The 12,580-nt window shown below is 39.6% G+C and overlaps 1 protein-coding gene across 1 annotated transcript; it reads left to right on the plus strand.

The window, feature by feature from the left end:
• Positions 1–1,725: 1,725 nt before the first annotated feature.
• LOC104084072 (Y+L amino acid transporter 2-like) lies at positions 1,726–11,634 on the plus strand (the record flags this gene model as incomplete). Its single annotated transcript, XM_009587785.1, is given in 9 exon segments — positions 1,726–1,851; positions 4,526–4,670; positions 5,629–5,752; positions 6,507–6,610; positions 6,917–7,013; positions 8,460–8,609; positions 10,482–10,596; positions 10,599–10,646; positions 11,384–11,634. Coding segments are annotated over 9 exon segments (1,001 nt in total), but the record flags the coding sequence as incomplete, so codon positions are not given.
• Positions 11,635–12,580: the final 946 nt, after the last annotated feature.

Here is a 12,580-nt window from a genome sequence, read left to right on the forward strand (position 1 = left end):
CATGCTACTTTTCCAGCAGATGTCAGGGTTGAAGTCCCCCACCAGGGTGAGAGCCTGCAAACACAATGCCTCTGGTAGCTGGAGTAAGAAGGCTTCATCAATAGGTTCCTCTTGATCAGGCAGCCTGTAGTAGACACCAACCATAAGGTTCCCTTTGTTGCCTCAATCTCTAATTCTTACCCATAAGCTTTCAAGCTGCTCATAGCTATTCTTCAGAGACAGCTCTCCATACTCTATCCATTTCTTGACATAGAGGGCAACCCCTCTGCCCCTCCTTCCTTTACTAGAGCAAGGTTTACAGAAGTCATTATTTACAGACACATTTAAAATTATATTCAAACCTGACACTCGGCATGAACAATCATTATATAACCTGTTGGGTTTTTTTAATACCAGAATAAAACCAAAATTCTGTCCCCATTGCACAATATTGGTATATTAATAGGAAATAGTGGGGGCAAATCAGGTCCTACTTCTGTAAATAGATCTATTATTACCTTGACAGCTGACAGGACACTCTGTCAAATATGCAGAGTCACTCGTGATAAAGGCAAGAAGTTCTTTGAGCATTTGTGGTTGGATGCTAATTTTCTTACTGTATAGAAAGGTTTCTAAATGGTTTTCATTTTATGTATTACAAAAACCCTTTTCTTCCTTTCAAAACTGAAGTGTAGATTATAGGCAGGTCAAAGAAACAGAAGCAAAGAGCACAAGACTGCTAGAGAAGAAATTGCCCATTCTGATCCATGCTTGAGAGCACTCTGGACCGCCCATGCCGCATTTGTCCTGCTCTCTTCTCCAGCAGCTGGAGACCTGGTACCGGGTACCAATGCATACCCTTACCTTTCCTCATCTATCTCACTTTTGAATTGTGGAGTTGCAAGAGAGATAAGTTGCCCGTGATGCCATGTGAGTGTGCTAGAGTGAGAGGAGGTGGGCACGGGGCTCGGCCCCTGCCTGGACCTGCTGCCGGCTGAGCAGCAGCGCTTGTCACAGCGCTTTATCCGCTCATCAGGGTTTAACTTCTGCGACAAAACTGAATGCAAAGAATATGGCAGGAGGAGGAAAGGAGAACAAGTTGATCCCACCCACTCTCTGCAACCAACTATTTTGTTATTTCTATTAGATTCTGTCAAAACTGAGGTTGAGAGAATTCTGCAAGTACCTACTTCTGTAATCTTCAGACTCGGGGTCAAAGCGTGAATGACACAGCTTCTAAGCCGTGGGCACAGAGTAACAGCATGCTGGCCTGGCTCAATTCAGTGTTTTGTCCACAGCATCCAAACTTTTTGGTGGATAAGCTGTCCTTACTCTTTACATAGACTAGAGCTCAAATCAGCATGGAGAACTTTGGGAAAAACTTCAATTCAAATAAAGGATGTAAAGAAATGTAAAGAAATCTCACCTTCCGCATGTGAGCAACCCTGTTGACTTTAATAAAATCTAAAGATTATTTAAAAGGAGCAGGAGTTAGTCCTAAAAGTCAAAAGCTGATTTGTCTTACCTACTGTTGTGAAAACAGTATCCTTCAGAAAACCATTGTGTAAATTTTAAACCAGGTATATTTCGTTCATTTTAATAAATCTAGGTGGTTCTGAAATGGTGAAATTTGATTCTATTTTATTCCTTGCAAGAGGGTGGTATCTGGAAGGATGGATTTGAAATATGCTTTAAGTGATGTAAAACATACACTGCTCCTCTTATGCATATTCTTTTTCTCTGCAGGTTCCTTAACATTTATTAATTGTGTTAATGTGAAGTGGGGAACCCGTGTACAAGATGTTTTCACATATGCAAAAGTTATGGCTCTTATCTTGGTGATATCTGTTGGCCTTTACAAAATTGGTAAAGGTAAGAATAATTTTCATTTACTTAAATTCTTAAAAATGAACTGTATATGAGTTTCAAAATCTGTGCAGGAAGATCAGACTCCTTAAGGCTTACCTATGAAGTGCTGTTTATTCTGGAAAAAACTGTCTGCCATAGGAAGATCAGAGGAATTTTATGGCTTGTTAAGAAATGGGGTTAATTATTCTTCTTTCCTTAGTGTGGCAAACCAACACGTGCCAAGTTCTATGTTGCTCAGGCTGAATAGAAAATAGCAGCTGAATTAACATCAGTTTAGTACTAACTAGTTTAAAGTCAGCCTCAGTGCCTCTGACTCATGCTTCTTAAAGGCTAGCGTTGCTACTTGTCCTATGACATGACAGCACAGCAGAAATTGCCGGACGTGTCCTTCATATCGCTCCTCACTCCCCCTCCCTGCCCTGCCCGTGGCAGAGCTGCTGCAGCCCCCTGCAAGGGGAGAGGATTGGGGAGGGAGGAACTCGTCCTTTCCTTCATTGGTGAGAGGCTGTGCTTGTTCCTAAAAACAAGGGAGAAAACTGTAATAGTGCAGTGAATCACTGTGGTATTGTAAGACATCACAGGACAGATGAGCCACCTTGTATCAGCAGTAACTGGACTGAACGGAACACACTGAAAAGCTGGAGACTAGTTTATTCCAGTGCTACCTCTGATCTTTGCACATGACAATAGATTTGATTTCATTTTTTTGGCCCTCTGGTAGAGTGAAGTCTCTTCCAACTCTAGCTCTGTTGCATAGTTACTAAGATTTCTTTATTTTCCTTTCCCATGAAATTCCTAAATAGCCATTGTATCTTTATTCAGTTGAAATAAAGATGGTTTCCCCTCTTGAGTTTAGGAATTGTCTTTTTCTCCTGCTCGAACTAGCTTATAAAACCTAACGAGCGTTCTTGTTTTTCCATGTTTGCTGGCCTTCTCCATTCCTTGGCTGCAGTTGCATCAGCTGTTATGCTGTAAAGCTACACCAGACTTTAAGAGAGCTTTTTTGTTTAGCCATTACCCATGCACGTCAGTTGTCACTGGCTTGTTCCAGCCTAAAGAAACCTGAACAAATGAACCCAGTCCTAAGGGCAGGAACGTGAAGATGCAGAGGAAAAGCATTGCTTAAGGGCCACAGTTACACGAAGGAGTAGTTCCCCTCATAAAGCTGCTGCAGTTTTACAAAGGTGTGAGTCCGTGATGTCACCCCTATAGCAGCTTTGCCCTGTCCCCGCAGTCACAAATGTACCCGTGCTTTCAAATTGACTCTTTCAAAACTCCCAGCCCTCTCACTGGCATGCAGCTGCCACAATGCGGTTTGGCCCCTCTGCTCCTGCATCCACACAACCCACGCCGGGTCCTCTGCGTTGCTCCGTGGGGTCAGGGAGGGTAAAGGCGGGGAGGAAACATGATTATGAGAAATGCAAAATGCTGAGGGCTTTTAGTGGTAGTAAAGGTCTCGTCTCTGCTTTGTTTAAGCAGAACTGAGCACTTAAATACAGAAAGGACTGGGAAGAGGAATGATGTAGAATTCTGGAGGAAGCTGTGATCGGGTCAATGCACTTTTCTAAACTCAGTAGCTGTTTTAATGAAAAGAAGGGTTACAACATTTTAGCCCTGCTGTATTCCTTCTGATGTGCTCAGATATGCCTCCTGTTTTAAAACACTGTGAATGTATCTGATTTAGTAAAAAAAGCTTTTCTTGGTCCTTTTGGATTTTTCTTTTTTTTCCTTCCAACCATTCTCTTCAACATCTTGTAGCTTCACCTTCCTCAGGGCAAACAGTCTCCTGGTAGTTACTGCTCTTCAAAGATTGAATGGCTTTTGTGGTATCTATAAACTCCTCAGTTTAACCACAGAGTAAAGTTGTTTCATTTTATAACAAAGACCTTACTTGCTTCCCTAATAGAGGTTTCAGCATGTTGCTGTCTTCCTTAATACTTAAACCCACTTCCATTTATATTAGATGGTTGACTTTCCTTCTGCAAACCCAGTAAGGCCTTTCTTCCCCTTTCCAGAATCGCAGTGAAGGCTCATGCAGTTTCATTAACATTTTGTCTATTTTGCAGCATTCTGCAGGTTGTCGTCTCAACCGATTGAGCTAAACTAGAGGAGAATTTTGAAAGGAAAGATTTTTCAAATATCCTTTCTTAATTTTGGGGAACACCCTTGTGGGGCAGAGCATCCCACTGAGAACCATGCCTCCAGGAGTTCCCCCTCCAGTGGCCACTAATTCATCTGGTGAAAACAAAAGCACAGATATGAGGAAGAAATACGAGACACATTCAGGAACTGAAATTGGGTTTGCCAAGTGCCTCTGCCTGGCTGGCAGGGCATAGCATGACCTCAGTATGGCTCCCTCCTTCGGTAGCCTAGACAGCGATGCCAGGAGATGAGGACGCTGTGAATTCTGGTAGAATTACACAAGTCACATCCAAATAACAAACACGGGAAAACATCTTCTGCTGTCTCCCTGTACAAGTGTCGCTGTCTGAACATTTGACTGAATTTTCCTATTTGTCCAGTGAAAATATAAGCCGTGCTCTTTTAGAAATAGTAATGAAACCTGGATGCAGAGGGTTTTTATTTCCTTTTGGTTAGCTGAGAATTTTAGCATAGTGTCCCTCTATGACGTAATCCTTGAAACGTAACAGGAAATTGGTACCTGCCCTTTGTACAGGAGAAACGGAAAACCTGAGAGCTCCGTTCGAGGGCTCAGCAACAAGCCCAGGGATGATCGCGCTGGCGCTCTACTCTGCCCTCTTCTCCTACTCGGGATGGGACACCCTCAACTACGTCACCGAGGAAATGCAGAACCCCGAGAGGTAAACGGGTGCTTTTCCTTTGAATTGCTGAAGTGTCCCGGTAAAACAGGTGATGGCAGGACTGTATTTGATGGTGGCAGCTCTGTATTTGTTTCTGATTGGAAATTAGTCAAACTATTTTCTCTGCAAAAACCTTCTTTTACAGAGAAGTAGTAAGTACGCAAACTTTTCCTGATTATTGTCCTCTCTTACCAATTGCATCACATCACACTAATAAATCACTTGTCTGCATATATCTATTTTAAACCTTCCACTTTAGGCCAGAATTTTTAAAGGAGGAGAACAAATCCCTGCTGAAAACGGGGAAAAGCGTGGGTCTATCTAGCTCTCTAAAATTCCCTTTTTTTTTCAGTCAGATAGAACAGTTATTTCATTTTCCACCAGTAGAGTATGACTGTTTCAGGTTTATGACTGTTTTATCGTGTGATCTTCAGCATTACTGTTTATGGGAAAAGTGTTTAATTTTAGTAAAAATGAAAGGTTAAATAAAAAATAAAAAAGTCCACAGCAGCACTGGGTATATCATGTCCTCCCCTCTGTAGGGATGTCCACCTTGTGGGAGTGGTGTGCCTCACCTACTCAGACTGAGTCCACCTTGTCTTGGGACATACATAGGTTATGAGTCAGGAAAAAAATGCTACGATCACAAAAACACCTAAGTGTGCATTTAAATCTCACTGCTTAAATTGCTTCATAGAAAAGACAGTATATAAAATTTACAGGTATAAATGTATGTTTTTTCTCTAAAACTTGTGAGTTTTAGCAGCCAACTAAGCTGCTTATGGAATTGTTCTACACATGGCTGCACGTTATTTTGTAACCCCATGATTACAAAATGGTGGATTACAAACAGTGATGGAGGTATCTGTTCACAAATATTTGAATTTGGGAACAATCTTCTATTTAAATATTCCTTATTCAAAGAATATGAAATAATTTTGCCATTTTCCTTTTGCAGGAATCTACCTCTTTCTATTGCAATTTCAATGCCTATTGTGACTGTTATTTACTTGCTGACTAATATAGCATACTATGTAGTGTTGGAAATGTCAGCTCTCCTCACAAGTGATGCAGTGGCTGTGGTAAGTTGTATAAAATAATTAAACCAAAAGTTACTGTATGGATGACCCTGCGGAAGAATCTCAGGTAGCGTACTTCTTGGCAAAACAATCGAAACATTCCCATGCTGAAGGTTGTTGCTTTGTTTTAAACTTTGTTTTCATGTAAGATCACGAGTATATTAGAAGGTGCTATAAAGAATATATCCAATAAATCTGCTCTTGAAAAATTCTCTTATATAATCCTGCTCCTAACAGTACTTCATTGTAGAAGATGCTTTTGCCAGAGCCAGACAGAGAAAGAGCTATGGAAAGTCTGGGTCGTTTAAGAACCAGGGGTTTTTGCTATCATTCTAAGGTACAGTGTGTGATGTTTAATGCTGCAGGATCACAACAATATTTTCAACACAAAAATGTGCAGTGAAATGCTTTTTCAAAATTTTTCAATATTTTATACAAAAGTACAATTATAACTCATGGATTACTACAGTCAGGATTTGTGAGAATACATTAAAGCCAATACATCTTCTGTTATCTCATCGACTTGATCTAGGCTTAGAAATATTTTTTTAAAATCTTTCTTTAATGTATCTGCCATTGTTATTTTGATACTGATCAGGTTTTCCAGATCCTAATTTCCCAAGTCATTATCGGGTGTCAAAAGAAACCATAGGCTATGACACTATATTTGGGCTGGTGTGTTTTCATGAGAGTGTCTCAGGATTGTCCATATGCTTAATGTAACGGGCCTCACTATTATTTTCTTTTTCTGTTACAGACGTTTGGCGATGAAACCCTTAGTTATGCTAAGTGGATAATTCCTATAGCAGTGGCCATGTCTTGCTATAGTGGCTTAAACTCATCAATAATTGCAGCATCTAGGTATGAAATATAAGATTTATTTCAAATAACTGAAAAGCAATAATTATTAATCTGCATTCTTTACTACTGCATTCTAAAAGTGACACAGTTAATTTTTGCCATTTCAAGTTGTTCATTTATGATGGAAGGATTGTTACGATTTGACATGTCTTCTCATGATCAGCACCAATTGATAAACTAAAGCCACTTGAGAGGAGAGCAGCATTTACAATAGAGTAATAAAAGAATTAATGCTGCTTTTGTCAGAAAGCAACAAGCTATTCCTTGGCTCACTGTCTGGTTGAGTTTTCTTATTCTTTTTTTCAGGCTTTTTTATGTTGGAGCCAGGGAAGGACACCTCCCTGACAGTCTGAGCTTGATTCATATAAAGTGCTTCACACCAGTCCCTGCTCTCCTCTTCAACGTAAGTGACAGCCCAGCCCCGTGCCGGCCGCGGGCAGCCGGCGGTTCGAACCTGGAGAGTATAACACCTCGCCTCTGCCCGGTGTTTCTCCCGGGCTTCTCCTGCACTGGAGACATCTTCCTCAAACGCTCACAATTTCTAAAACTCATTGAGGGGGGTGGTGGTGGTGTTATTTTGTCTGGTGGGGGTTTTTTTCAGTGGAAAGAGAATGGCTTGATTCACATTCATATGCTCTCTGAACAAGATTGGTGAGGAGTAAGTACAATAGCATGCTTAGAAAACAGAGAATGGCTAAATATGTAACCGTATAGACAGGAGTTGTTTAAGTCTTCATGTGAGTTTTCAGAGTGTCACTGGAGAAGAATATGGCAGGGGGATCTCAGACCCTGCCGCAGGCTGATTTTCTAGGACTCTAGTTATAACAGGAGTGACAAAGCACATAAAATTAAATTCCTACCATTGGATGCCTATAGCCATACTGACTTTTCCCTGCTGTCACTATACAAATGAATCTTGTGACACAAAATCGAGGAACCATAAGGTATAGAATTAGTGCAAATGATTTTAATAAATAATCCATAAATCTAACAGATTAAAATAAGGGGGAGGATATGCACAACCAGAGAAGGTGGAATCATTCAAATGCATTTCACTGCTGTTTATTCGAACATGTGTTTTATTTGGTGTCTTCCATTGCCCTGTGTTACATACGGTTTATGAATAGATTATTGTACCAGTCCTGTTTGACATCAAATAATTTACTAAAAGTTATAATCTTATTATGAAAACTCTTCTCAGAGGGATTCTGTTTGCACCAGTAAGATGAGCTATATATAGCTATATATCCCTTAATACACCACCATTCACGTTTTTCACAACGGAATTTTTTTCTGCTCATCTGTTAAAACAGACATTAAATTCCTGGCATTTTAGGTTTTTCCATGCAGGCAGTACAGCAAACCTGCATACCACAGAATTTACTCTAATGGTCTCAATGTATGAGTGGACTGTGAGAACTTCCAACAGTGAAACTAAATTAAAAGCTTGTTTTCCAGCTGAAGCCAACCAGAACAGCAGAGTAAGCTGCTGCCTAAAGAAAGCTTCTTAGCAGCCTCCCCCATAGTGCAGCAGAGTCTGGGGCTCCTCATCTGGCTGCTTAGGAGGGTTTCCTGCTGGTGCTGAAACATAACTTCACAAACCCGACACTTCTTCAGCCAAATGTGGTGGTCTCACTGCTATGTTTAAGGAAGAGATACCAGCGTGTTTCACACAGCATATTTGCAGATTTCTCAGAGTTTTAAGTACATCCTTCTTGCAAGGACATGATCTCCTAACTCCAGACAAGTATGTTGGGAACAGGCTGTTTTATAACTTTACTTACCTCTTTATTGTATATGACATGTCTTTATTTTCACATTAAAAAGTCTTTGTTTTTATTATCTCTAGGGCTTAATGACTTTGCTTTACCTCCTTGTGGAAGATGTTTTCCTCCTCATTAACTACTACTGCTTCAACTACTGGCTCTTTGTGGGTCTGTCTATTGCAGGATTGATATATTTGAGATATAGTCAGCCGCATAGACCTCGGCCTGTTAAAGTAAGTAAACAAAAGAGGAAAAAAGCCCTAAAAGCCAGCTAATGCACCTGTTTATGTGATCCTTAATACCACAACCATAGCATTACCAGTTATGTTGTAGACTACTTATCAGTGATAGAAATCCTTTCAAGATAAAAGATAAGAAACGAAGGAGCAAAACCCATTTGAGTTTCCACAAGAACATCTGTGCTGGTACTTGTGCTATGAGGTTGAAATTATATTTACCATTTCTTTTTCCTTTCATTCAACCTTATAACTATCTTTATTTCAAAATAAATACGGAATAAATAAACGCCTGGGGTTCTTAGCCCATCCTGGAACAACCCCCTTTTGTATTATTCACAGCTGACCTCAGTAGAGCTAGTGATAAGGGCTCCAGAGAGGTTAACACTCTGATCAAACTTACATGACTTAACAAATTCAGCAAAATCCCTCCAAAGCCCATAAATGCCCAAAATTCCGCTCATGCAGAAGATCAAAAGCTTAAATAATCAAATATATTTTGAGTGTTTCCTCTCACTGCATAGTGGTCATAGACAGTAAAATGCAAGTTTAATGACTGATTGCAGAAAAGCATCTGGCTATCAGTTAGGAGAGGGAGACTGCACAGAAACAAAGCGTGCCTAAAACTTGCTTCTAGTTTTAATCCAGTGATTGTCCAGGACACAGGGACGGAAACCCACAGCTTCCCCCAGGCACACAAACCACACGCTGGCTCCCGTTTCCCTGCGCTCTGTCAGCTCCATGACCTGCATTTCAGCTCTGCAGTGATGCCGTAAAAATTATGAGAAATACAAATTAACACCCTATCTAAATATTTCTTCCTTGTCACTCACTCTTCCTAACCTCCTGCACCATTTTTAAGAACACATATTTTTTTTCCATTTAAGGGTAACATCCCGATTATAAAAAACATAGTTCAAACAAAGGAGTAAAATATCCTAAGCACCTACTGCTAGAAAACCTTCCAGTCTTCCAGAGCAGACCAAATTTTCCCAAAACATGTTCACACTTCATTTCCAAACTTTCCCCCAAAGTATGTGGAAGATAAAGATTAAATCATGCCTTATTGGCAGTTTTGCTGTTGACTCTACTAAAGCAAGGATTACAGTCAGGTTATAGACAGTGCTGTTTAATTCCTATCAGCATTTGCCAGCTTAGTCAACGTCACAACTCTGCATACACTTTTTTCTTTTCTGAAATGTAGCAGTTGGTTTTCATCAACTTACACTTTTAACCTTTATAAGGAAAAAGAAATATTTATACCAATAAACTCTCAGGGGTTTCAGTTAGTATTAAAATGTCAGCTTCCAGCTTGAGAAGACTCGTTACTACAGGCAGTGAAAAATATTTTAGTGAAAAATAAAACCATACAGAGGTTATTGCAACTTTCCTTATTTGTGGTATGATATTTTTTAAGTGCCCAGGCAAAATGGTTGTACATCAGTCCATTAGTTCTGTAGCATGAACAGAGTAACTGAAAGTCTAGCTGAGTTAGTTCCCAATCAAACTTACAATTAAAAACTTGCAATTGAAGTTAGAGGGAAAACTAGCCATTGCTGCTCAGTTTTAAAGTACTGCTTTCAAAGCTTGATCTCTTACTACTGTGGAAAGGAACTGAGCTTGTGCAGGCCTGAAAACAACAAAATGGTCAGATATTTAGGTGTGTACCAGATAAGAGGCTCTCAGCAGCGTACACAGAAGCTAGCAAATTGTACTGACTGTAGGCAGTCAAAAGATTCAGTGCATAGTAGTCATATAGTCAATAGTTATATTTTTATTATTGACTTGTCTAATTTTAATCTGCAAAGCCTGACAACAGAGTATTTACTGCATCTTTTAATAAATGTTGGAAATTTTTTTTCTCCACAGCTTAACCTCTTCTTCCCTATAGTATACTGTTTATGTTCCCTTTTCCTGGTCATAGTTCCTCTCTACAGCGACACAATCAATTCCCTTATTGGCATTGGTATTGCCCTCTCTGGCATTACTATCTGCCAGTTGAAAAACGACCTAAATGTCTACAGTGGCTCTCTGGTAAGCAATATCATCTTGTCCTAGTCAGTGTGCCAAAATCTTGAATGCTTGGTCAGAAGACAGAAAGAATAATTTTTCCTAGAATCCTGTTTTCCTGATGAAGTTTTCCTACTCTGTACACGGCATGTCTGAGATCATTTGCTTCATCACATGGTCCTGAAAACAAAAGCATGCATACCTGTACAAAACAGTCCAATATATGGATATATATGGTCATCTAATATTTGTAGTGTTGAGCCATTTCAAGATGTTGGCTCAGTAAAAGCCATGTAGGATTGTGAAGGCTAAATGCATGCAGTTTGATACCCTGGAAGGCAGAAATACCAGGACACCATTGCTTCACTTTCTGCCCAAGGAGTGGAACATCTGAGTCAGAGAAATCCATGAATTTTCATAAATTATGAAATAATGAATTATTGACCTGAAGGGTAGTTTCCACTCCTCAAATTCAGGCAATCTTGAAAAGCAAAACTTTAATATTTTTATTCAGCTTGAACTCAGCTATCAATTTGACAATTCAATGCAAATGGTGATGAAAGTTTGATTAAACGAGACTTTCTGTTTAATTATTGAGCTCCTTTTGCCTTTACCTATTTATAACACATGCTTAATCCAATTGCTTAAGGTGTTTTAAGATTTTCCTAATACCTGTGTAGTGCTTTCAAATCCTCAAAATCCATATATTTGTTTAAGATATATTATAACTTTGTCTCACATATTTTTGCTATGTATTACAGCTACAACAACAAAATATGTTCAGATGCTCTTCTACTGTGCTCTGTCAGACCTGGACATAGACATGGAACCTACAGCAGCTAAGAGCAAATAGAGTTGCCTTCACATTGAGAGTTGCACCTTGACATTTTCTATCTGGAGCAATTTTTATCATCTGAAGGTCCCCCCATGTGTTCAGTTATACTAAAGCACTAACCACTGCACTATGCATCAGTTTGATGTCTGTTAATTTGTGCTTGTTTTATAAACCACTCTGTTTTACGGGATTTTTTTTTAAAAATCCATTTGTTAATAGTGAGTTATCATGTAACACTTTGAAACTACAAAGCACTGTATGAACAAACATTTATTAGTAGATAAGTGCTAAATATTAGATTAATTGCAAAATTGTAATACAAAGTATTAGGTCTAGTCACAATCCTAAGAAATAAAATTATAAATATAACAAAAGACAGACCAGATATTTGCAAGATTCAAAACCTGAGTTGGAAAGTAGAAGCCACAGCGTACTTCTAAAAATATAACTGAATTCTTAGCCAAAGTAAAACATATATAATTCAAACTGGTAGACATGCTTTGAGTCAATGTAGTAGTAGTAGTAAACTATTCTAATGCATAATTCCCAGCACACATATTGTACCAAAAGGAGAAAACCAAAGTTGTCAGTCATTTAAATTCTGCTAGAAATTCTCATTTGACGATATCCCACATTCACACCCTTTTGCAAAAGAGGTATTTTCAACAAACAAACTTCATTGTAACTGAAGTACTTTTGCTTTCCAGCAGAACAACCTGCTGTGGAGCACTGTAAGGACTGAGTCGTGTTCCAGCTAGAGTATATTCAGGGAAAACACTTCACCTTTCCATAGTGTCCACTGCTTGCCTAGAAGTATCAAAGGTGGTGCCCCATGAATCATACTAATTTTTTCCACAGTGGAACTTATTTAAAGAATTCACAAGGGGAAATTAAAAACTATTGATGTTTACAAAATCCCTTGAGCCCCTGCCCAACCCTTCATGCCTCACCAGTTCCTGCTGGCAAGGTAACCCGCAGGTCTCCTGCTGAGCACGCAGAGAGCCTCCAGCACTGGCTGCCAGGTCTTCACATCACGTAGGTGGTGCCTGTTGTACAATATCCAGCACAGGCATATGTGCACTGGACAAGTGCACTCACCAGTGGGTGCAAAGGGCATGCTTTC

This window comes from Fulmarus glacialis, unplaced genomic scaffold (genome assembly GCF_000690835.1).
Source record: "Fulmarus glacialis isolate BGI_N327 unplaced genomic scaffold, ASM69083v1 scaffold5231, whole genome shotgun sequence".
Taxonomy (NCBI): Eukaryota; Metazoa; Chordata; class Aves; order Procellariiformes; family Procellariidae; genus Fulmarus; species Fulmarus glacialis.